Here is a 25,782-nt window from a genome sequence, read left to right as displayed (position 1 = left end):
CATTCCACTGTTCGCTCCATGACAGACCTGCTTGAAGGTCAATTTCTCCAAGTGTTCAGCATCCTATTCCCAGCAACTGAAGCGCGATGTGCCGAAGTTGAAGCGTGGTTGTGTTAGTCATTGATGGTGGTTGGTACGCCGATTGTGTTCTCTCATGACGCTGTTCCCTGTTGACGGGCGGGAACCCGGGTGTACCCTGTTCGCTCAGGGGTGCCTCCAGCCGGCTTCGAACCGACCCCTCTGCGACGCAGAGGCTCCAGACGTGTCACCACTACGCCATGGAGGCTGTAAACCGGTTGCACTACTAGGGGGGCCTCAAAGTCGGCCAATCCCCGTGACAGCTCCACAGTCACGGGGGGGCGGTTGACCTAGAAAAAGCTCGTTGACCTGGAAAAAAAAGAAGTACATAAGAGCCCCGCCATTTTGCTAGAACTTAAAAGTACCTCTCTTCCCGCGATAAGTGCAACACATGTTCGCTTTATTGCAAGCTAGTCATAGCAATGCAAATGCATCACCATACTGCCTTTGAGGTGTTTTTGGTGTTTTGGCATCGAATTGAGCTCTATTCGATTTCTTCTTCCTTCCCAGCCTCGAGCGCGTCTTATGATTCCTCTTCATCGCATCTCGATGCCGTCAGCTTCAAGAAAGCGTCTGACGGCAAATAGCACGCTTATTTGCCTCCATCACCACTAATTCGGCTGCTTCCTTTACAATCTCGCGATCATAGTACTCCGGCCACATGATCGCCTTGCTTTGCCCTACGCCGCGGTTGTGTAGCTCGCGGAGAATCCTGTAGCTTGCGCACATCCACTCATTGCAATTGAGGTGTGCGCGCTTGTCGCCCTTGGCCCAGAGACCTCTGATATCTCGAATCCTCGCCTCTGTGATGCTAATCCTGACGTTGAAGCGTACCTTGCGAAGCCAGCGGCGTATATAGCCAGCTTCGTCGCGAACCTCCTTATTCCTGACTCTCTGTGCCTCCTCTTCTTGTGCCGCTTGTCATTGTATTCGTCTCGGGCGACTCGAATTCTAGCGTCACCGACGCTTAATGGGCCGTATCTCGCTACAATAGTTGTCTGTTGCTGGAGACTGGAGCGCTTGGCTTGTTTCTCTTTTATCTTCGTCATCTCGGCCGTTGCGGTGATGCCGTTGAGAGCGAGGGTTTTGTCGGCTTTCCGCGCCTTCTCATAGACGTATGTGACGGAGAGTCAACGGCATGTGGAGTCAACTGATGTGGCTAGACGAAGCTGTACGTAGGCGTGATACCTCTGAATCGTAAAGAGGTTGAGTCTCGGCGTTGAAACATTGTTCCAGTTGAATCGTTGAATCGAGGGCGGCGTGTGTGGCGATGGTGTTGATGGTCTTGCTGCCTGTCAAGATCGGAATGCTCATTCACTGTGCTGCCTAACAGGCAGCAAGCAGTTCGTAATGCCATATTAGTGATGGATTCGAACCTTCTAGGTGACGTCGTCATCTATGCTGCCTGGGTGGCAACATCGCCACTCAGCCCAAAATCACAAGTATAAGAAGCCAACTTTTCACCATCACTTAGATAGAGAATCAAGAGTCTTTCGTTGCCCGATTCACAGGATCTCCTTCCCGATCGTTGCTCAGTCATCCATACTGTCCGTGCCTCTTGTTGTGTGACAGTTATGAGCCCGGTCTGCTAAGCCGGGTTTCTACTACACACATTGCTTCCACTGCGTTTGCCTCACCAACAATAAGCACGCCAAAATGGCCGCTGACGACCTCGAAGTCTCTTCCCGGGTCACCTCAAAGGCCCGGTAATTGGGATCTATGGATCAGCATTGTTCGCAAATTTGCGAAGAATCAACAAATCTGGGATTTCATTGACCCTGCCGTTGCGCGCAAGCCGGCTCTGATGCCGCCAGTCGAACCAACGCCAGGAGAAGTGCAGGAAAATGCCACCGGCATACACCAACTGCAAGGGGACAGCCTTACTAAGTTTCAGATCCTGAGGCACGGCATCGAAGCCAGCTCCAGACCTACAAGGACAAAACTAAGGCACTCGCAAAATTGCAAGAACACATCGTGAAGACCGTTGGCAAATACTACGATATTATCGCCAAGGAAGATGATGTGGCCAAGGAACTCACAATCCTGAAAAACCGAGTCAAACCAACCGACTGGGCTCGGGAGAGTGAAGTCACAGATCGATACTACGCAACGCTTAAGGCAGTCAGCCGGTCCAAAGTCGAAGAATGGATCTCGAAGTGGCAAGTCGTCCTGAACGAAGCCAAGAATCTCGACCTACCCGACGTGAAAGACCTGCGACCAACTCGCCATTTCCTCAAAGCTGTGAACGCAATCGACTCGACCTTCTCCAAAGTCTGGATCAATCAGATGGAAGCAAATGCCCTGTCCAATCCGGACGACGACTGGCAAAAGACTTTCCCTGACGGAATCAAGATCAGTGAGATCTTCGAGCGATCGTATCGATCAACCACCAGCAACTCAGACACCAAAGGTGCATTTTCCACCTTCCAAGGTGAAGGAGAGCCCGATGCTTCCGGTACAACCCGAACATCAAAACCCAACAGGAACCAAGGAGGAAAACCACCGTGCCTCTGCGGTCACAGGCATTTCTACTCAGAATGTCCATATCTCTCTGACTCGGTACGACCTGAAGGATGGTCTCCGGACAGCAAAGTCCAGGAAGAAATCGATCAGAAGCTCAAAGACCCTACTACCAAGGGCAAAATCGAACGGTCCATCAGGAATCGTAAAAGGAAGGAAGAGTCTCGACAAGAATCACCGGAATTCCGAGGTACTGCCTTCGCTGGACTCAGAGCCAAGGACAAAAGAACCAAGGCGAGAAGGACCAGGAGCAAGAGCAGTCACCCGATCCACAGATCAAGTCAGCCTTCTCAACATCACCAGTCTATCCACTCCGTGACTCGTTCATCATGGATTCCGGATCGGACTTTCACATTTGCAACAATTCGGTACGCTTTACGGAAGGCACGTACAAGTCCTGCGATGAGCCTGAAGCAGCCTTCTCGGCAGACACACTGCTTGAGATCCACGGATACGGAGACGTTCTCATCCGCATCGGAAGCTCAGATAAGTTCAGATTGCAGAACGTCGCCTACATCCCAAACTTCCACACAAACGTTGCATCTCTTGATCTCTTTCTCAAAAGAGGATACAATTGGAACCCTGCAACAGGCGCCGTCTCAAGAGACGGAAAGACGATCTTTCGCACAGAGAGGCGATTTCGCCAGCCTATCATCGAATACAACCAAGTCGATTACGAATCGCACACCCAGTCGGCAACTGCCTTCACTTCATCCGCGCAGCCGAGACCCGAGTCCGCTGCAGAAGCCATACGGTGGCACCAACGCCTAGGTCATCTTGGGTCGGAAGCCCTCGTGCACCTAGTTTGCATAAGGAGCGCACGGAGGTTGGCGTCAGTGCGAGGGCGTCAGTGCGGAGGGCGGCTGGGAGGAGCCTGCGGTTGTCAGCTTGTAGGGGGCAGTGGAGGAAGACGTGGAACACAGTTTCTTCCCGCCACCGCACCGGCAGAGGGGTCGTCGCGCTGGGGACGTTCCTGTGATAGAAAGCTGTTAAAACCTATCTTCCCGGTGCGGAGCTGGATAAGCGTGGAGCTCTCGTGCTTGTAGAGGTCGGCGTGGGCCTTTAGCCTTCTCCCGGGCGGTTCGGTGTCTGACGGTTGGAGAGTACGACGAGGGTTGCGCGCCTTCGTGTCTCGCAGCTCTCTTTCCCACCTTCTCGTCCATTCACGCCATACAGCTTCACGAGGCTCCGTTGAGCCTATGCACCAGCGCTGTCGCCACTCGCGGCCATTTCGGGTTTGCGCCATGGACCCTACGCGTTCGAATAAGACCAAATTACCAGCTGTCGCATAAGTGAAATTCGGGAGAGAAGGTTGGGTACAGAAAGCGCGGGTGTCGCTCCTAGACCCTTCCGCCGATCATGGGCGCCTGGGTTCCCGTTACCGTACCTGCGGCCGATTCTGTCTTCACAACAGTGCAGCAAGTCCACGTCTTGGGTGATTGACAGCACCCTCGCATCTGGCTGCCTGGTAGTACTGAGCTGTAAGAGTTGCAACCCCTTATTGATAAGCAAAATCGTCTCCACTGCAGCCAGAAAGTGAGCTGGCGCCGAGTAGCATTGCTGCCCCCCACCAGGCCGCGGCGGAAGGGTCTAGGAACGACACCCCGAGTTTCCTCGCCCAACCCGTTCCCACGTAACTCGTCTCTACAACAGAGTCTCGACCGACACAGCCCCATCCCTCGTCCGATGGTTTCTCAAATTTCGGTCAATACCCGCTACAAGGTAGCAGCAGACCTCGCAAGAAGCTGGTCTGCCAGCGCCGCGACAACAATACGACCACGAGCGGACGGAGAGTAGAAAGAGAACACGGTAGCAGTGAAGGTTTTACTCTTGTCGGCTCCCAATCACGAACAGCTGCGAACGGCTCCCATAATGGCATCAAGCGTGCCCCCGCCCTAGTACGGCTCAACACTCGGGGTCTTGGCGGGCCGTGGGCGACCGACCGAACACCAGTGAGAAGAGCTTCCAAGAGGAGGAGGTATAAGCGGGATAGAGTCTCCGCCGTGCCGCGCGCGAGTTGACGGCTATTCGGGTGTAACGCGCCTACGGGACCTGACGACCCGGCCCGGTTTGGGACGGAGGTCTCCCACCTGCACCAGGCTGGCGGCTGCGACCCATCTTGCTCAACACCGCGACGAGGGCCGCCCGCTAGCCGAGGCAGATGAGAAGGTTGTATATAGGTTTCCTCCTGGGCCACCGGGTTTTCCCTATAGGTAACGAGTAGAGGCTCTAGAGCCTATAGGGACCATTTTGATGCGTTATATTTCTCTGCTGAGCCAGTGAGATAACTTAGCTAAACCTTAGTCCCCGTCGGCCCGTTTGCGGATGTACTGGGCGTAGACAGAATATATCAGGCCATCTGACTCGTCAATCACCTAGCAAACATTAGTTATACGAAATCTGCTGAGAAGCAAAGACATTCCTACATAATGAAGAGTGGTACTACTGGTACTTTGATCGACGGTTCCTCGGCTCCATTCAGTGTCGTTGGCTACGCGCCATTAGTCAAGGGTTCGCCCCCGGAGACGACAGAACACACGATCTTGCAGGTAATACACCGTATCAGGGTAGGAATAGTATAACTTCTTATACGCCCCAGCAGGTAGAGGAGGTATGTTTTCCGGCGTTGGTGGTTGCAGTGCCCTTCTGCGAGGCATGGCTGATTGTTTCTGTTGTGCTGCTCGAGTGTTGTGAGACTGGCTGCCGGACTTCATAGTGCGGGGCTCGGGGTTGTAAGCAGCCCCACCGTCTTCTTGTTGTTGCCTAAGGCAAGAATCTTTCCCCAACAAAATCGACGGGCGCCCATTTTCTTTATGCAATTCTGGGGTAAACACCACGGCTGAGCCTCGATGCCGGAGTCTATGCCTGCTGAACGCCGCAAGAGAGATATATTCTACCATGGCGATTTCAACCTTGTACAACTCCTTCATTTAGCAGAACGGTTCCGACATCAGCCATGTACTTGCGACGTATCTCAAGCCCCGATGTCCGGCGCTTTGAATTGGGCAATATTGTTGAAGTTCGATGACGGTGTCGAGTGGGTTTTCCGATCGCCCAGGACGAGATATGCTGTTGTTGGCGATACTGCCGCCTGCCGTCTTTTGGCTAGCGAGGCCGCTACGCTGAAGTATATCCGCAAACACACTTCTATTCCTGTTCCAGAGGTGTTCCATTATTGGTAACTTTGTGTCTTCCAGCCTCAAGCCTAGGGATACTGCTGACATGAGCAAAGCGTGACCGACCAGAATGATATCGGAATCCCGTACATCCTTATGAGCAAGGCTGCCGGCAATCCTCTCGCAACGTACGACTGGCAAACGTATAACCATGAGCGCCCTAAGCCTGCAAGTCCTACAGACCCGGTACGGGCTATGACTCGGGACGAGAAGGGGAAGATTATGAGACAGCTTGGAAACTACGCGTGTCAGCTATTCCAATTACGGTTTGCTACAATTGGATCCCTCTTCGAACAGGATGGCGAAGATTACAACATCGAGGAGTGTCTCTCCCCCGGTCATGTTCTCCACGGCCGCGACGATATTGAAGATATCTCGCGTGGCCCGTACCATGGAGAGCCGACTACTACTCCTCCTCGTCTCTGCCCTTCTTCTACATGCTGAGCGACTCCCAATGGAACACCACATTCTCCTCGCGCCTGTTCCCATCCCCCAGGAGTACTCAGATTTCACCAAATATCGCTCTGCCGAGCGACGGTGGAACGACTACGCTGCTCTTGGTGGCAAGGCAGAGTCGAGCAAAAATCGCCTGCAATACAGCATTGCTAGCTATCTCATTCGCGACCAAATCATCCCTCACTTGACTCGGCCGAATATCCCGCGGATGTTCGGCTTTCCTCTATGTCACCATGACCTCAGCACCCAGAACATCTTTGTTGATGGGGAATTCAATATCACATGCGTTATCGACTGGGCATTCTCGTCCACTGTTCCGCCCGTTCAATTACTCGGCACCCCCTGGTCTACCACACCCCCCGGGATTTGGTGTTTGACTCGGCCTCAGTCGACGCCTTTCGGTCCGGGTTTGAAGACGAGAGCAGGACTATCGGCGGTTTTGTACCCGAGCCCAAGCACTGGACGATAGGTGACATGATGTCACATCTAATGCGCCTAGTGAACCTGGATGCCCTGCAGGATTACCACCACTTAGAGGCACTCCATCAACTTGCACTTAGTTGCTCCATTTCTCAAGATGGTGGCGGTGCCAACCATATTCGCGCGATCCTCGCTGGACTGGCCACAAACCCTGAGGCACTGGCGTTGGCGGAAGCACTGGCAGCTGACGACGAGCCCGAAAGCGAAGTCAAAAGGCGTGAGAGAGAGTATTTCAGTGCTGTCGGGCAGGGACGACTTGCATTGGCTCAGAAGATCACACTTGCGTCCGAACATAATCCCCTTTTCGTGGCAGACAGACGGCTTTGGCGATGGATAGAAGCTATCGATGAATACCCTGCGACTATGAATGGTCATACGCATAGGTCGCATGGCCACGAACGTGTCAACGACGTTAACTTTTCGAGCAAATGGGAGCGCATTGTTCAGCCACCTCAGCTACCAAAGCTCGCTCCAGCATCGGCGAACGGGGAGACGCAAAATACTTCCCATGTGGCAGACTCTCAGAAGCCGAAGCCGAGGAAAGCCAGTCCAGCAATGTCGGACCGCCTTCAGAAGAAGGTCAAAGTCACTAGAGAGTACATTTGTTCGACCAGCTCTAACGGGCGGCGAAACCCATAAGAAACCTGTAGCATCCACCCGTGAGGGCCCGCAGCACTAGGCACGGAGAGAAGGGCTCAAATGATGGACTGAACTTCACTGAAGTGTAACGTACTTGATAAGTGAGCTGGACAGACAAGTAAGCTGGACACCAATCCACACCCATGCGGCCATAACCATCAAAATCCCAATTCTAAACGCCTTAAATCAATTCAAATTAATTATATCTGTTTTCCTCAGACGTCTCTTATTTGCCGCATTGGTGACGAACTCAGGGCGCACCGCAAGGTTCACGCTATCAAGGCCATCGATGACTCCTTACCTTCTTTGCTAACCCGTCCTTTGGCTGATCTGGCGGCTGCGATGTTACCGGAAGCTCTGGGGTTGGTGGAAGAGCGACGACTATTTCGTCTAGAGTCCCTGGACTCTCTCTCGAGCTTTAGAAGGCACCCGCTGGGGCCGCGGCTTGTTGCGCACTTTCCCGGTTTACACCTTTGAGATCGTCTCGAAGTTGTCGACTGGCCGCTTTCTCTTGCTTCTTGGCTTCTTTTTCCTGCAATTTTCGCTCCCTTTTCTCCTCTCGCTGCTTCTTTCTTTCCAACGCCTGCTCTTTTTGCTCCTCCGCCTTTTTCTGTCGCTGAACCCTCTGGAATTCCCTCTGGATTGCTTCCTCTTTCTTCTGGACCTCCATAGCCGCTTTCTTCACTCGAGCTTGAGCCACTTTTTGCGGGCGGAAGACCTGAGCAGAGTTAGGATCCGTACGGTCAAAGAGATAATCTTTCAGAGCTGTACCACGCTGCCTGCGCTGTTTCTCATGAATTATAGTCTCACGGAGTCCCTTGTTCTCATATCTGAGCAGCTCAACCTCGGATTGAAGACTTTCAAGAGTGCTCTTCAGCTTCTGAGCACTGACTTCAGCATTGGCGGTGGATTTATCGACCACTTTGTCGACAAGCCGTCGTAATTCTCGAGCGGTAGGTTGCTGCAATGCTAGGGAGTCTTCCGAATCGCTGCCTGCATCGGAATCGTCGTATTCCTTCTTCACAATCTGTGACAAGACGACTTCGGAGTCCAAAGGCAGGAGGCCGGTCCGCATCCACCCGTTTGCGATGTTCTCCGGGGAGAAGGACGCCTCCAATGCGTTCAAAATCAAGGTCCAGAATTCGCGTTTGGACAGCCCAACAAGTCCTTGTGTTTTTGCCATCCACCGGATAAGCTGATTTGTATATGCCGTCGACAAGGGACCGAATAGAGATACGTCCAGGGCTGGAGCCGATGAGTAGAATGAGGAAACACCGCAACGATGATCCGATGCTGGTCACACCACTCCAGAAAGTCCGTATTAATATGGCTCGAGTGGCCATCGGTAATGAGAAGGCGATAATCGCGGCCGTTTCGCGCCTTTGCCTTAGTAAACCGATCAAAAACGCCGACAAGCCACTCTTTTCCAAGCTCGTGGTTGGTCCAGCCTGTATCCGAGGTCATAAAGAAGGCTGATTGATGCTCTGGGTCAAATTCCGTAAGCCAAGCATCCTGAACTTGTCCTGGCTTGCCTTGGTAGATGAGAAAAGGAGGCAGCGATGTCATGTCCTGACAGATGCAAGCTACGAACGTGATCCAGGATCGATTGCCGTCTTGCGATGCACCGAGCAATTTGCCTTGCTTTTTCTGATTGAGAGAGAACACTCTCTTAGTTCGGTTGATGACACCCAAGAGAAAGCCTTTTTCGTCCATGTTATACATACGTGTTGCAAGGGGCGATGTCGTATTCCTCAATTTTTGAGCGTAACTTCTACCGTCAGCAACGGAAATGAGATGCTGCTGTGCATCAACTTACCAGCTCAAAATAATCTCTATACTTTGAAGCACTGTCGGCTCTCTTTCGCGCCACATCAAATCCATCGAACCAGGTACAACCAAGCTCGTTACGATGGCGGTTGACGAAGCTATACGGCCAGTTCTTTCCTACCTTCATTTTCGCCATATCCTGAGCGAAGTTCTTGATCATAGACAGCGTAGGCGGGATGCCACGTGACGAAAGCTTCTGAATATAAGCAACAAGATCTAGTTCCTGCTGTTTTGAAAGTCGAGATTTATAGAGGGAGTCCGCATCGCGTCTTGAGCGCTGTTTGCCTTGATGGCGGCGCCGCGGCGGCGCAACGTGGTCTCATCGCAGCCAAATTGGCGAACTGTTTCAGCGTAATTGACCGATTCTGAGGACTTCAGGAAAGCAAGCGCTTCGTCAATAGCCGCCATGGTTGTTGAGACGTTCCAGATTGATGTTGAGACAGAATGTCGGTAGGTAGGTAGGTAGGATTTATTTCGTCCCTATAAGGCCTTTACACAGTCCAGAGTACAGTTCAGCACGTTTTGTTCCTTGACTCCCCAAGCCCCACAGATCATCTTACGCTGCGCCAACCGTACCACTGTCTTGCTCCATGACAGACCTGCTTGAAGGTCAATTTCTCCAAGTGTTTAGCATCCTATTCCCAGCAACTGAAGCGCGATGTGTCGAAGTTGAAGCGTGGTTGTGTTAGTCATTGATGGTGGTTGGTACGCCGATTGTGTTCTCTCATGACGCTGTTCCCTGTTGACGGGCGGGAACCCGGGTGTACCCTGTTCGCTCAGGGGTGCCTCCAGACGGCTTCGAACCGACCCCTCTGCGACGCAGAGGCTCCAGACGTGTCACCACTACGCCATGGAGGCTGTGCGAAGTCGTCGCAATCCGGCAGATCACCAGATCCGGCAGATCATCGGAAAATCCCTTAAGTGGTAGTAGATATAAACAGAATAAGGAGTATATTGGAGAAGTTTTGACTGGATTGTCTTTGTGAAAAGGTGAGCAAGAGGAGAAGGGAATGTCCTATTCGAGCCTTTCGCACCTTGCGTTTGAGTATGATGAAACATGTTCCTTGTCATGTTGTGTTGTTTCGTTCGATGCTTTACAGAATATTCTTGGGCGGATGTCGGGCGCGGTGCGGTCGGGAAGAGATCGACGTGGGAGGTCTGATAGAGCCAGGGGTGGATGTGTCTGGGTGATTGACTGGGTCGGTGTCTGTCTCTGACTCTGCGGGGTCTTCCTGAGACAGAACGGAGGAAGTGTCAGATTTGGCGGAGCCTTGACTATTACAGGCGGCGACTATGGTGGAAGTTTCGGGAGAAAGTCGCGGTCTCTTGGTTGGGGTTTGGTCGGGATCGGGCAAAGGACTTCGCCCACGGCGACGAGGAGTCCTGCCATCGGAGGAGGTGTGTATGGGAACTGCTCCGCCGACAGGCATTATCGGAGAGGCTAACTCGCCCCCCCTCACAGGGCAGCCGTGCAGCACCTAGCGCTTTTCGTGCCGTGGGAGTCCTTCCTATGCGAAGAAACAGGCGATATCAATGGCATCTGGGCGCGGGCGCGAGGCGCGGGCGCGAGGCGCGGGCGCGAGGCGCTGGCTCCCAGAATATCATGTCTCGTCGACCACGTGCAGCTGCTCCGACGATCAGCTGAAGACGCAAAGCGTGACGCCAAGCAATGGGCAGCCTCGTCCAGCGATGGCGACCCCACGGTCGCACACGTGGAGAAGGGTGGGGCGAGCGAGGCGGGCGCGGGCGCGGGCGCGGGCGCGGGATCCGCAGCGACGTATCAGTCCAACAGCATCGGAGACGCAACGCGGCTGATCGACGTCGTCCGAGGTGCAGTGGGCACGAATCAGGTGAAGGCCAAGTCGCCGGAGCTCACGGCAATGATGCAGCAGCTCTGTCGATTCCAGCAATCGGCGCTGCGCTCGACGGCCGAGCTCGCGGCCACCGTGATGACCGAACGAGGGAGAGGCGGATAAGCATGCCAGGGCGGATATTTTCCGGGGCCGCACTACCACCGCAGGATCAGGTCAAGGCCATCAAGTCGCAGCAGGCAAGTGCCTCGGAGGAGAGGAGCGGATGATCCAAGGCATACAGAGCACACCCGTGGCCTGGGGAAGCGACCGCCGCGCTGCGTTGCGGAGAGTGATGACTGGCTTCGGGGAGGACGAGATCGAAATAACGATGGCAGACTCCGACGAGACCGCTAGCGACGTAAACGCGGGAATGCGCGTCCTGTTCGGACCATCAGCCTCCTTCTTCGCGGCGGGCAGGGGGTTGGCAACACGGTTGACGCTGAATAAAAGGCAGTCGATCGCTTTCCTAATAATATGCCGCCAGCTCGATTTGATGCGACGAAGCGACAGGTGCGATGCCGGCCAGCTGTGCCAGTTCGTCGGCGACGAGGGGGGTACCGGCAAGTCGTGAATCATAGAGGCACTCGTCGAGCTGTTCAGTAGGAAGAGCCTTTCGAATCGTCTGCTGATCACGGCGCCGTCAGGGGCTGCCGCGGCGCGGATCAATGGCATCACGATCCACTCCGCCTGCGGGTTTAGCAAGGACCAAGGGGCGGGCGCGAACACGGCCAAAGATCTCGACGGGGTGCGGCTGCCAAAACGGACGGAGCGGTTCATCCACGGGCAGTCTCGGATGAGCTGGCACGAGAAGGACGTGCTCGTCATCGACGAGGTGAGCATGCTCGGATCACGGACGCTGCACGCCGTGAACGAGCAGCTCTGCCGGCTTCGCGGATCGCCGGAAGATTTGGGGGGGATCCCCATCGTTCTCTTCTGCGGGGACTTTCAGCAGTTCCGGCCGGTCAAGAGAGGTCGATCCTCCTGCCGAGCGCGGCTTTTTCGTGGGACGTAGACAACTCGTTCAGGGCCGAGCAGCGGCACCAGCACGACAAAGCGCACGCGCTGTGGAAGAGGTTTACGACGGTCGTCATGTTGGACGAGCAAATGCGAGCCGCCGGGGATCCGGAATTGCAGGGGCTGCTGAAGCGAATCCGACTGGGCGTGCAGGACCGCACGGATCTATACCTCCTCAACTCAAGGTGCTACCGGGAGGGCAGGCGGATCCCGTGGGAGGCGGGCATCACCGTGGTGACGCCGCTGAACCGGAATCGTTGGAACCTAAATATGGAGGCGAGCTTGTCGTTCCGGGTAGCAACAGTCGATGATGCGCATCTTCATCTCCGAGCATAAGTGGAAAGAGGAGCTGCCGACGGAGAAGGAGGCGATCATGATGCTCAACCAGGGCGACGACAGCGCGATCCCGGTGCCGGCCATCTTCATGTTCGTGGCCGGGATGCCGGTCGTCGTGAACCACAACACCCATCAGGGGCTGAAGCTGGTGAACGGCGCCAGCTACTCGGCGGTGGAGGTCATTGTCGACAAGGCGTACCGGGACATCGGATCTCGGCCGACATGATGCTTCACTTCTGAGCCTGCCCTCGCAGTCTCCGACAACGGTCCCGCAAGACCAAATAGAAAGACAAAGTAACTGTCGCGCCTGGAAGTCCCGCTGACGGGAAACAGGCTGAGCAAAGAAGTGCCTCTGAGCCGATGAAATGCTGGATGATGGTTTGTTTACGTTCTGCGGGAACAGATGGCATGGGTGTTTTCACGGTCTGTGGGCCGCCCTATTTTCACTGTATAAGTAGACTGTAGACTTCCAGCAGCTCAGCATGTCCTGTGCCCCGTCTCGGGGACCTGAGCGACCTGAAGGTCGCTGGACGAAAAATACACACACACACACACACATGATGCTTCACTTCGGGCCGCCGGCGGGGATCATTCTCGAATCGGAGACGACAAAGGGCCTCCACTTCGTCGGGATGCCGCCGGGCACGATCTTGCTGACGCCGATGAGCGTCAAGATAGACTGCCAACAAAAGCGGCCGTGGCAGCAGAACGACGTCAGCCGGAAGGGTTTGCCGTGCGCAGCAGCCTTTCGCGTGCACGGACTATAAGGTGCAGGGCCGAACGCTTGAGCGCGTGGCCCTCGAGCTGCGAGGGACACGGACGACGAAGATCGATGGAATGGTTGTGCCCTCGCAGTGCGACCCGTACAGCTTGTACGTGTAGCTATCGCGCTGCCGAACTCCAGACGGCATCATGCTCGTGTCCAAGGTGCGGAGAGAGACCTGGTGGGCCAATCAGAGGCGGAGAATTCTGAGGGTGAAGCAAGTCTGGGGCCTTTTTCCCGCGCGCTAATGAAGTCCTTTCGTTCCTCAAGACATCGTTCCTCAAGGCAAAGGCACAAGGCAAGGGCATTCCGTACCCACACACGCTTGACCCTGGGCCATTCAATACTTACAGACTACTCTTTACTCGTGCCCGACCCCACTTTTTCGGATTTCGCTTCGTGTCAATCCGAAAAAGTGGGGCGGCACAATATTGATACTAGGGGGCCTCAAAGTCGGCCAATCCCGTGACAGCTCCACAGTCACGGGGGCGGTTGACCTAGAAAAAGCTCGTTGACCTGAAAAAACCTGGGTACTTCAATTAGTGTGCACGCATCATACAATAAAAGTAGACATGTTTAAGATCATATCTACCATAGTTACAATTCGACCCCGCATATACCCCTATGGCAATAATTCAGAACCCATTTCACGATGGCGTCATAACACTCCATTTTATCGTCACGTCACTATCTCAATAGTCATCGAGGAAGGCCAATTCTTTGACTATGGCTTCTTCAAAAGCTAAAGAGTCTGCTGTCCAAAAATGGATCGATTCTGCTACCGGCTTACCCAACTTTTCGCGCCATACAACCGCAAACCTCGAGACGCGAACTATTGCAGGAGCAGAGCTCTACTACGAGGGCTTCTACGGCTCAATTGTGGCCGCGGCGAGGCGCTTGGCGTGCCCTACAAGCGCCTCTATTATCGAGTCAATGGGCATCACTCAACGGCCGAGAATGGGGCAACCGTGCCCTGCTTGATTCCTCGGATGAAGAGGAGGTATTTTGCGGGCACATCGCCGCATCACACAGGGCACCACATCCAGGGTCGTGCGCTCCAACAACACGCCAACGCCATTCTCAAGGCAAAGGGCGTGGGAGCTACAGCATCGCGAGCCTGGGCCAAGCGCTTTATACAGCGGCATAGAGAACTCTTCCACCGTCGAAGAGCAGCAGCGCGAGACATCAAACGGAAGGCTATGCAAGATCGCATCCACGTTGAGGCTTTTTTTCGCGGCTGGTCTCAAACGATCGAGAAAGACGAGATTCTCCCTAAGAACACCTGGAATTTCGACGAGACAGGCTTCATGGTGGGATATCTACATAAAGGCACATTTATTTGGACCTTCCGCGAGATTGATACCCCTATTTTATCTGACGCTCACGATACAGTGTCGGTCACAGCGATTGAGGCTATTTCTGCAGCTGGGAGTTGCATTCCTTCGTTTGTGATACTCCCTGGAGTCCAAATTCCTGCCCGTTGGGTTACCAACAGCCTTGACGACGATACCATCATTTCAACCAGCCAAAAGGGGTATATTAACGATGTCATCGCGATTGAATGGATCAAACACTTCGAGAAACACACGAGACCGGTTGATCCACTTCAGAAGCGGCTTCTACTTATGGATAGCTGTGATAATCACTATACAGAAGAGATGGTTCACTTCTGCTTCGATCACAACATTAAGGTCTTCCCAATGCCTCCCCATCTTACACATCAGCTTCAACCTCTTGATGTCGGCGTTTTTAGGTCATACAAACACTGGCATCAACAAGTTCTACATCGTGAGATTGCTGACGGGGCATATGACTTTAACAAGTCCGATTTTCTATATCATCTCCAAGAGGTCCGCACTCGCACCTTCAAAAGCACACAATTCTCTCATCTTGGCAGAAATGTGGCCTCTTCCCATTCAATCCGGGATCGTGCTCTCCCAGCTTCAAGACACGCTCTCGTCGCTCACAGAAGAAGTGGCCATTAAGGACCTGCCGGGCTCGATCGAAAGCGAGCCTCAGGGCGGGCCTCAGGCAGCAAGACCATCAACACCATCGCCACACACGCCGCCTCGATTCAACGATTCAACTGGAACAATGTTTCAACGCCGAGACTCAACCTCTCTACGATTCAGAGGTATCACGCCTACGTACAGCTTCGTCTAGCCACATCAGTTGACTCCACATGCCGTTGACTCCTCCGTCACATACGTCTATGAGAAGGCGCGGAAAGCCGACAAAACCCTCGCTCTCAACGGCATCACCGCAACGGCCGAGATGACGAAGATAAAGAGAAACAAGCCAAGCGCTCCAGTCTCCAGCAACAGACAACTATTGTAGCGAGATACGGCCCATTAAGCGACGGTGACGCTAGAATTCGAGTCGCCCGAGACGAATACAATAGACAAGCGGCACAAGAAGAGGAGGCACAGAGAGTCAGGAATAAGGAGGTTCGCGACGAAGCTGGCTATATACGCCGCTGGCTTCGCAAGGTACGCTTCAACGTCAGGATTAGCATCACAGAGGCGAAGATTCGAGACATCAGAGGTCTCTGGGCCAAGGGCGACAAGCGCGCACACCTCAATTGCAATGAGTGGATGTGCGCAAGCTACAGGATTCTCCGCGAGCTACACAACCGCGGCGTAGGGCAAAGCAAGGCGATCATGTGGCCGGAGTACTATGATCGCGAGATTGTAAAGGAAGCAGCCGAATTAGTGGTGATGGAGGCAAATAAGCGTGCTATTTGCCGTCAGACGCTTTCCTTGGAAGCTGACGGCATCGAGATGCGATAAAGAGGAATCATAAGACGCGCTCGAGGCTGGGAAGGAAGAAGAAATCGAATAGAGCTCAATTCGATGCCAAAACACCAAAAACACCTCAAAGGCAGTATGGTGATGCATTTGCATTGCTATGACTAGCTTGCAATAAAGCGAACATGTGTTGCACTTATCGAGGAAGAGAGGTACTTTTAAGTTCTAGCAAAATGGCGGGGCTCTTATGTACTTCTTTTTCCAGGTCAACGAGCTTTTCTAGGTCAACCGCCCCCGTGACTGTGGAGCTGTCACGGGATTGGCTGACTTTGAGGCCCCTAGTAATGGGAGTGGTTATCCGTACAACACATTTTGGTAAATGTACAACAAAGGCAGGGCAGACGTGGCGCCACCTTTTCTATTGGCTGGCTCTATACGCCACAGTACGCCACAGTCAAATGTATAGAAGGTACTTAGTACGTGCGCATCACCCGCCTCTCGCGCAATACGACATGGCAGCAGGCAGGCTATAGCCTTGTGAGGCTGCAAGCCGCCTGATTTGTATGGCCTCTGCTTGTGTGCCCTCTTCTTGTATAGCCTTGCAACACTCTGCAGGCTTCACAACGTCTGGCTGTTATGGCCTTGCAACCTCTGCCTGTGTGGCCTTGTGTAAGTGCTATGCCTGCATGCCTACGACCTTTGGCCATGTATTAGGTACACCCAAGCCACGTTTACTCCACTTTCTGTTGTACATTTACCAAAATGTGTTGTACGGATAACCACCCCCTTGATAATACTCTGCTCCCTTTCATCCCTTCCCCCACGTGACCTAAGGCCACGGTCAATTTTGCGACCCCCTCTAATACCGAGGTTATGGCGTGCCCCCACTTCGAATCTAAGATTTTCCTGCCAGACGCATCCATGCCCAACCCCTCCTTCGCCACCTCCCCCAACCATGTCGTCGATCTGATCACGCCCATCCCAAAGGACTCTACTATCCTTGGTCGCGATCCAAAATCAGGAGACTTTGTGCAGCTTGTGACGCTCAAATACTGCCGCCTCATCTTCAACGATAATCGTCGTTCGCCTCCAATTCGCAACGCTCTCGACCAGACCGCGCCGGGCGCCGAAGGCTTCCATCAGTCACGATCCTTAAATTTTGCTTTCTTGAGTGCAAAGATCAGATTCCGATGGTCTGTTCCCTTCTGTAAATCAGGATTCGCCTAACATGATCATCAGTCATTTGAGATACAAGATCTCACGAAAGACGAAAGTTTCTTCAGCGATGCTGGAAAAACTCCCACCACAATTGATGGATCAGGCCAAATGGTGTACTGGAGGAACTCCTTCATACAAATCTATAATACTGGCGATACAAAAACCCCTACGAAAGCCCACGAGACCTGCGATGGGGAGGGGACGGTGCCGAAGGGCACTAGTCTTTTGTTTGGCGGCAGGGATGGGAGGGTGAAAGAAGGAACTTGAGCATCCACACCATCAAACATACAATTTCTTCCTGATCTGAATTCCTTCCCATAACCCCAGAGATACGAAGATGAGAGCTCCGTCGTGAGCTTGGTGCGAGATTACCATTGATACGCAGTCTGTACTGTCGCGCCATTGCCTGGTTTCATCCTGATACAGAGGGCTTGCTGTGATTGCATTGGATATATCGGAGCCGAAGTGGACAGAATAACGTTGCGCCGACACCCCTGGAATGTGAATTTGGGGTTGGGCAGTATTTTCGAGCAGCCGCCGGCGAAACACACATACCGAAGTCCGGCCCTCGTCTCTAAGCGCACCTCGAATAATTCTCGTGCAAGATGCTGTACCTTGTCGTCTGTGACTTCAGTGCCATCTGACATCCAAATTTTTCCGTGAACGGCGCATTGGGAAATGTCATTGATATGGCGGCAGCCAGAACGTTTCCGTCTATTGGGTCATGATTTCTCTTGATACCGTTCGAGAGGTCTCGTGGAAAGAGGCGCGTAGCATTGGCGAGGGACGCATTGACAAGCACATGTTCATTTTCGGCGAAGCAATAGGATAGGTCGACAGAAGAGCATAGCGACGTTTGATCTGGCACATGATCGAGAGACAGTTCCGGCACGTTTGGCGTCGTGGTCGGGCTGCGCAGATTGGCAGGGGAAGGTGGTGGACGATCATCACTGTCTATTATACCTGTTCCGTATTAGAAGGCTCACTGGGATATGGCCGACGACTCACTGCGTCTTTTCTTCGAGTCATGGACCATGCTTCCATTTTGAAGCGGTTTGATCCTTTTGTGATGCAGACTGTTGATTTTCTGAGCTACTTCCGGTCAATCGCGGCGGCAACTTGTGCCGCCAACAGTTTCGAGACGCGACAGACTCAGTCTCCAGATCACTGATCAAACGAGAACACTCAGCTTTCCCATGGAAATGATACCGGGTTTCTGCAGCGTTCTTGGTGAGAAAATATGCGAACCAGGCTGGGAATTTGCCTTCGTCTAGGAATATTCTTGCGGTTGAACACTCTCCAGCTTGTTGGGTTTCTCGCCACGACTTCATGAACCCTTTAGGCGCGCGCTCATAGTTGCTTAGCTGGTTGAAGAGCAGTGCGACTCGGCTTGTCTGAGGCCCGTTAACGCTGGAGGTCAACGAGTCGCCTTCCATGATCTGCTTGAAGATTTGATATTTGGAAGGCAGATTTGGAAGGCAAGTTCATGAAGAGAGGAAGGTGACGAAGGTCAAATTTTCTTACCAAGGCGGGGTCTGGGGGTAAGGAGGGTTAAGGAAAGCCGAGAATCTAAATCCCCTTGCCCCGTGCCAAGACGCCTTAGTTACCGTAAACGTGCGCAGACTGTCAGTCTTACGTCAGGGATACGCACCTAATCCTATGTGGTAAGGTTATTGGTAGCGAAGATGCGTGTAGCTCCGAAGAAGGTTAGGGCTGAACGGTGCGTTGGATCTAAACCTGCCGGGATTTCGATCAAGACTTGTTGTTCCGAAGGTTTAGGAGGTAGGTTAAGGAAGGAAGGAACCACATATATTTCGAATGATTGGCCTACGTCGCTGGGTCGGGCAGGCCTCGACCACGTACCCGTGCCACGCCCCACTTTAGTGGGTGAGCCAAAGCGAATCCCCTTAAAGTGGGGGCGGGCACGAGTAGGAGGGATTAGTGAGGCTGTACTTGGATTTCTCTGCAAGGCGGAGATCCTGCAATCGTTGGTGGTGGGCAGCCTAGCCAAACCTTCCAAGCTCTTCATTCCTGGCGCTCGTGCGGCTGATGCGAAGAGCCTGCAGATAGTGGACCCCCCCATATTGAGGGGGAAAAAGGCATGGGGTCACCACCTGCTCAAAATGGTATGTCATGCCTCACCATCTAGTGGCATCGTCTGACGCCGAAGGAGGTCCGGTCTTGAGCCATGATGGCCACTTGGTTTGGTTGGTTGCAGTAGTTCGGCGGCAACTGTACGGTGCGTCAAGTCGCATTAATCCTGCCTTGCCTGTACGCCACAGGGGACACGGCCAACGGCATATAGGTGCATAGAGAATGCTAGCAGCTCCGGAGCTGTAGTTTGACATATAAAGAAGGCATTGAAAGGTGCATGTGTAGACAAAGTCATCACCATTTCAACCTTTCTGCCGCTCAAAAGCGCTATCAACCTGCCTGCAATAAAACGATGGTATCACATATTATCACCCAAGGCTCGATTAGGTGCGGTCACCTCAACGAGGTTAATCAGAAGCAATGCACCCATGAACAGCCATGCCAGCTTGGAGTTCAACCGTTTCAGATCATCACCGAAACTTGCGAGAGGTGTATGCAGGACAAAATATTCCGCAGCAAGTTCCACAACCTTAGAGATAAAGCATCTCTATTCCGTTACTGGGAGTGTCGAAAGCTCAGTGAGAATAGAAATTTGTGGGGCCTTTCAGGTTGGGTGTGGAGTAAACATCCCGGCTTTTGAGAGCATCATGGCCAAAATAGAAATAAGCATGCGCGAAACATGGCAGGAAGAAACCACAAGAATCGTCAAACTAGCGAGTTGCGGTGCGAGCGCGGTTTTATGGAGGGTCAAGGATCGTGTTCTGTTGATAAGTTAGACAGTGATGAGGGTAGAGTACTTTTAGCAAGGGCCCTGGAGATGATTCTTGAGGAGACGAACAAGCCGGAGGAATCGCCAAGTAACTAGTTATCGTTTTCTTCTCAGTGATCTACCTTGTGTTCCTTCCCTTCCCGTTTGACAACCCACGGCCCCGACGAGGCCGAGATCAGGGACGACCAGGGGTGAGCCAGGTTCTTGGCTCTGCGAGCCAGCACGAAGCTCATCTTCCAGAATTTTCACAGCTGAGAGTCACGTTTCCTGCAGCCGCACTGTTGTCTCACAAATCCAAATGTGGAATGGATCAGGGACACCTGTTGCTCGTGTCCTTGACCTTCATTGTTTAATCCATCTCCACCAGAAACCTTCTGGTGTCGTCACGGCCACCTTCAATTTTACTGCAGACCCGGGCTAGTTGCCTTCTACACAGCTCCATGGCGTTCCGACCTCCTAGTCAAGACGAGCGTAGACGTATGCAAGCCATAGTGCATGAACCAGGTTGTATGCCCTGCTGGTGATGCCGATTTACTGGATGACCTCATAACCGGGGGCCAACCGCATTGACCTGTTGAAGACGTGCCATTCCGCCCACCCGACTCTGACCATGCCGCTTCAAGGTGGAGGAAGCTCACCCGCCTCATATATGTAGATAATCATATCAACTATAACCCAGTCTCAAGGCAATTATGGTGTAACCTTGCTATGCACAAGCACCCCATCACCACCTCACTCTGGGTATGCCTGCCAACGGTTTGCAAAGCGGCTAGACAACGTCCAGCGGCTCTCTTCATCTAAGCGCTATTTTCCAAATACCAACACTCGCTGTTATGACTCAACATCATATAAAACACGTCTTGTTCCGGGCAAGCCCCATGCTCATATTCTCACTACTCTAATCTAAGTCCGAACTCCGCTCTATCCGCCGTTCACGGTTGCCGCATTTCGACATGCAAGACGAGATTACAATCAAGGAGGTCACCGAGGCTGGTGTCGTGTTTGCCGTGACCACGGTCTTTCTGGCTTCCTACCTGTACTGGATGATCAGAGTCAAGCCGCGAAAAGCTTCGCGTAGGCGAACTTGGGCATTGATTTCCACGGCCTGTATCTTCTTGGGTGCAGGAGTAATATTTGCCTCTTTGTTCGGTAGTGCGAGAAATGCACTCCTACCGAGCGTCCTTGCCTACCCCTTCTTCACGACCTGGAAAGGGGTCACCATGTTTTGCGTCGACATCATCGAGGTACTTCTCACTCAGGCCCGTCTAGTTATCTCCCAATATGCTTATGGTTTACAGCTTATTCAAATTGTCGATCCCTTGATATACGCGTATTTTTCTCACGCTGTCAATCAGGCGAGACTCATCATTTTTGGACTGGTATTAGGTTTTCACCTTCCCTTTATTGGGGCGACAGTCTGGCAATTTAGACTATCTGGTGTCGAATACTGCTGGGCTGCTTCAATGGTGTCTCACTTGACTTCCACTATTATGGTTATGGCGATATGGAGGAAGACGCAGTGTTTTCGTCGTTTTGGCCAGCGCTCTAACCAGCCCCAGCCAGAGGTGCCGACGTCAAACCAGGGATTGCCGTGGCTTGGAGCGGTAAGTGGATTGGTGTTCCTAGCATCATCTGGGCTCCTAGTGTGTTTGCAACTGGTTGGGTGGGACACCAATTTGGAGGTCAGTGTGGACTTTGTCTGGCGATTTTAGTTGTGCCAGCAGTACCTCTGGACAGTATGATGAGAGAGCACCAGAGGAAACGGGTAGGCAGAGAGATGCAACTGTCTGCGGTGACAGACCACGGTACTGAACGGTCGACGGAGCACCTGGTATTATCCGAGGGCATTGAATCTGACAGACGGTAATTTACGTCACTATCCACTCTCTGCCTACGGCTATCTCCGTTAATGTAAGCGTCCCAGGTTTGGGTCAAACGCAGATGCCCTGTTCAGGTCGATGCAAACGCTTCGAGAATACTTTCATAGTTGCCTCCAAAGCATGCATTAAAGGAAAAGAAGCCTTCCGTGCAAATCATCTCGTATGCATGATCTTCGGTCCAGTTACATTCTCATCGGCTGAAGTGCCTACCTTAGTTCACGCAAATTTCCACCAGTCGTCTGAAAGGCATGTCCCAAAGAAGGACTTCCTTGGACTCGCAAAAGGACATGCCGGGATATGAGACTGATGAAAACGATAAGGCCATCGAAGCTCGAACAACAGCAGCATGCGTACAGTGGTCTAGCATGCACCATCTATCTCGAAAGAATTACCACAAGAAGGATTGGAGGCGCGGCCCTTAACACTGAAGTAAAGACTGCTGCCGATCGGATCATCACATTGATGGGCCGCTTTACGATGGGTATCGACCAACTGGCAACGTTGTGGCCACTCCTCACTGTAGGCATTGCTACCGTGACCCATACCAGCAAAATACCTTGCGTCAGCGGCTGGTTGGAATGGAATGCTTCGGATTAACGGTAAGGACGATTTACCTTACGCTGTGGCCTTTGCTTACCGAATGTCCAATATGTAAGCCGTGTCCTAGAGGCTCTACAGTATTCGTGGAGTGATGGGGCAAGTTATGCGGAGCTTGAGGCGATGCTGTCATCAAAACTTGTTCCTTGAATGCACGGTAACTGTAAATAAAGGCAGCAGGGGGCATTTACAGGCTACAACGTATTGAACTACCAGCACACATCGCATGAATCGCCAATACGAGGCAGTTCCCCGACAAGTCTCGTATGAAGACCGAGGATGTTGATGCTAGCTTGTGGAATCAATGTTTCATAGAGGAGGCATCAAGGGGACCACTCCCATTCTATGGGCTGGTAAAGATATTCAAATTCAACACTCTTCCACGGCCGGTCGCTTGCTCCTCCGAAATTTCTGAACACGCTGCCTCCTGTGCCTTTGCCTAGGAGCTTGCCATCTTTGCTCAGGCGATCGAAGCCATGCATCCTTCCTCCCGGTGATTTCATCATGGCTCCTTCGCTCGCGCTGTCTGGTGCATCGTGACGAGCCTGGAGGAGAACACTGGGAGAACCTCAAGGTGATTTGAACAGGCTTGCGAAGAGGGGAAGCCGAACTCTAGTTCAATTTGTTCGTCCTGTCCGCTATCGATGGAACCGTTGGCCTCTACTCGATGGCAAGTGTCGGATACGGCGACCTGAAATACAAGCCCAGGAGGACGATTCTCCTTCCCGTCGCTGCAAGAGGAAGAGTCATGAAGATGGCTGGGTGCGAGCACCGGATGTGCCTCTGCTGTAGGTGACTCTGCAATCTCGCCTTGCGCCTGTTCGTCGCGATGGCCTACGCTGTTGTATTGAGTTTCGGTGTCCCAAACCTCCGAGGTTGGCGAGGCAGGACGTAGAATCCTATCGAGGGCACGGAGATGACCAGTTTGTCCACAGGCAACCAACTCAGTGTGAAAGGGACTCGCATCTTCCTGAGTCGTCGAGGCAGAGTCAGTCGACATGACGGGCAAAAGGGCCTTCGTTAGATCGTCCACCGCTCGTTGGCTCTCGGAGAGCTGCAAGAACAAGGAGAGTGATAGGGAAGACAAAGAATAGGTGGGTTGGTGTCTATGTTCCTCTGCTTTCCGCACGAGTGTGGAACGGGCTTCCCGGGTCGAGCTTGTCTGTAACCCCCGATGTGAGCTCCAGCAAATTATCCCGCAAGTCCTCCACAATGCGACCTTGACCACTTCATGCCAACTTTCAGCCGGGTTGGCTCATGCACCTTCCTCCTGTTTCGGGGCTGTGGTCCGCTGTTGTTGGCTGATGCCTGTGAGCCACCCCTTAGGGGACGTCTACCAGTCAGCCTAAGTCTTTAACCATCCCTTGCATCAGATGGTTCGTGTACCCCGACCAGGACACCTCCATCTTCTGCATCTACGCGTCGATCACATCCCAAATCCACCAGCAGCCGACTTCCAAATAGGCAACGAGACAAATCTCTAGAGTGACTGGGCGGACCGGCTCTCCCGAATCATGAAGACTGGCCCGCAGCCCCTGCAGTGGGAGTCAGGGGTGAGCGTGACGCAGGATTCTGCCTGTTGATTTCTCTTCCCTCGTCTTGGCATGGGAAGTGCTGGGGGGTGGCGAAGCTCGCAGGGAAGGAAGCCTCGTGACAAGGGAAGGGCTGCCCACGTCGGCATCCACCTCGGAAGAAGAAGGTAGCCTCTGTGAAACCTGCGTCCGCGGCTGCCGAGGTACGGATGTTTTGCAATACTGGTTGGATATAACAGTTATGAAATATTGGCAAACAGGCAGGGCTCTAAAGCGAGCGGCTCCCAAGACTCGGTCCAGCTAACCAACCGACTCATCACGTTTACTTAGGGGCGAGTGTTCCAATTCCCACCAACACGGGGCAGATGTGACCCATGAAATGCAAATCCGACTGTCCTTTGTCCAAGCCCCTGGGAATACTGCAAGGGCTACGCCATGACCAGCACGCGGCCAGTCAAAGAAGGCGTGAAGCTGCTGTAGCTATCCTACTTGCTTCCCTTGCCAGAGATCTAACGAGTTTTGTCCATTCCCTCGGGTTTCCTTTTGCCAACCCCCATTCTTTCCCGACACCCAGCATTGGGCCCATACTCTACTTGCGGGACAATTCACTGGATTTTTATTTTTATTTTACTTTCCTCCTTCACTGGCCGAAAAAAAGTCTACAGACAAGCCTGCAAGCGAAATGTCAGCTCCCGCAGTAAGTAACATAAACCCAGGTGATGCCATCGACAGGAATGGCCTTTTCTAACACGAAACTCCGTTTTTCTTTCTCTGCTCTAGCAGAAGAAAAGCTTAGTCCGAATTCGAGACAACCAAAGGAGATCGCGCGCCCGACGGACAGAGAGTATGTCCAGGAGCTCGAACAGCGACTCAGGGTATATGAGCTCCAGGGCATCGAGGCTTCGACCGAGATCCAGATGGCCGCGAGGAGAATAGCCGAGGAGAACAAGCAGCTACGGGAGCTTCTCAACAGGCATGGCTTTAGTGACGGCCAAGTTGCCCATTTCTTGCAGTCGGGCACTTTCGTGCTACTTGATGCCGACCAAAACCATCCTTTTCGCGCCGGCGACCCTGGGGCCGCCGTCCAGTCGCTGGAACAGCTCTTGGTGCCGCGTCGACTAGCCAGTCTAGATCAAGACTTCTCCCTCTCTTTGCCGAGACAGTCATGTCGGGATCCCTCCACTACTAGCGGGTCGACGACAAAGTCGTCCATCTGGGAGTCATCGCAGCTCACGACATCCTCATACGGCTATCAAAATCACATGGGCATGGCTACCGCAGTCATGGGCTTGGGGTTCAATCAAATACCCACTGACAACCCCGTTAAGTCGTGCGAGCACCACGCGACAGGGCAGTGTTCATTGTGAGCGTCCGTCTCTGTCGATGCTGGACAGTCCCGGCCAACCCATGGTCACCACACAGGCTATGTTTGTAGGCGACCGTCCGGTAATGCACTTGCAACGCCCTCTACCGACATATACATATTCAGACTCGACGATACCACATTACGGTCCTCCAGGAAGCACCCCTGGCAGTTGATTCCCATGCTTCGTCCAGTGGTGACAGCAGAAATGTACACGTTGATGCTGGGAATTGCCTGTAAATACAAACATTCCCTTCAAAGCTGTCACCCGTTCTATGACTATATTTCATAGAATTGGCTCCACAAGTCTGTAGTTGATCAGTAAATGCCAATCCGTTATCGTAGCGAACGTCAGCCGAGTGCGCGTAAGCGAACATGATATGGCGAGGCATTCAAGCGTACAGAGCCCAGATCTGTCTTGCAACCCGCAGTCTCGGTGG

At 53.0% G+C, this 25,782-nt stretch overlaps 5 protein-coding genes across 5 annotated transcripts; all 5 read left to right on the top strand.

The window, feature by feature from the left end:
- Nucleotides 1-5,582: 5,582 nt before the first annotated feature.
- On the top strand, nucleotides 5,583-6,218 carry HRG_10209 (phosphotransferase enzyme family domain-containing protein; the record flags this gene model as incomplete). The annotated part of the gene is made up of 2 exons (XM_044868680.1): nucleotides 5,583-5,776; nucleotides 5,831-6,218. 2 exons carry the CDS (start codon nucleotides 5,583-5,585, stop codon nucleotides 6,216-6,218), a joined length of 582 nt encoding a protein of 193 aa, XP_044716035.1.
- Nucleotides 6,219-11,522: 5,304 nt separating this feature from the next.
- HRG_10208 (PIF1-like helicase domain-containing protein) lies at nucleotides 11,523-12,605 on the top strand (the record flags this gene model as incomplete). Its single annotated transcript, XM_044868679.1, has 4 exons — nucleotides 11,523-11,583; nucleotides 11,674-12,000; nucleotides 12,042-12,277; nucleotides 12,342-12,605. The coding sequence occupies 4 exons, from the start codon at nucleotides 11,523-11,525 to the stop codon at nucleotides 12,603-12,605; spliced, it is 888 nt and encodes a 295-aa protein (XP_044716034.1).
- Nucleotides 12,606-13,906: 1,301 nt separating this feature from the next.
- HRG_10207 (DDE superfamily endonuclease domain-containing protein) lies at nucleotides 13,907-15,931 on the top strand (the record flags this gene model as incomplete). Its single annotated transcript, XM_044868678.1, has 3 exons — nucleotides 13,907-14,992; nucleotides 15,084-15,276; nucleotides 15,360-15,931. The coding sequence occupies 3 exons, from the start codon at nucleotides 13,907-13,909 to the stop codon at nucleotides 15,929-15,931; spliced, it is 1,851 nt and encodes a 616-aa protein (XP_044716033.1).
- Nucleotides 15,932-16,810: 879 nt separating this feature from the next.
- HRG_10206 (uncharacterized protein) lies at nucleotides 16,811-17,116 on the top strand (the record flags this gene model as incomplete). Its single annotated transcript, XM_044868677.1, has 1 exon — nucleotides 16,811-17,116. The coding sequence occupies one exon, from the start codon at nucleotides 16,811-16,813 to the stop codon at nucleotides 17,114-17,116; it is 306 nt and encodes a 101-aa protein (XP_044716032.1).
- Nucleotides 17,117-24,661: 7,545 nt separating this feature from the next.
- On the top strand, nucleotides 24,662-25,346 carry HRG_10205 (uncharacterized protein; the record flags this gene model as incomplete). Its single annotated transcript, XM_044868676.1, has 3 exons — nucleotides 24,662-24,676; nucleotides 24,798-25,085; nucleotides 25,143-25,346. The coding sequence occupies 3 exons, from the start codon at nucleotides 24,662-24,664 to the stop codon at nucleotides 25,344-25,346; spliced, it is 507 nt and encodes a 168-aa protein (XP_044716031.1).
- Between the last annotated feature and the right edge of the window lie 436 nt (nucleotides 25,347-25,782).

The sequence above is a fragment of the Hirsutella rhossiliensis genome (genome assembly GCF_020360975.1).
Source record: "Hirsutella rhossiliensis strain HR02 chromosome Unknown scaffold00015, whole genome shotgun sequence".
In the NCBI taxonomy this organism is placed as follows: Eukaryota; Fungi; Ascomycota; class Sordariomycetes; order Hypocreales; family Ophiocordycipitaceae; genus Hirsutella; species Hirsutella rhossiliensis.
This window is presented reverse-complemented; position numbering and strand designations above follow the sequence as displayed.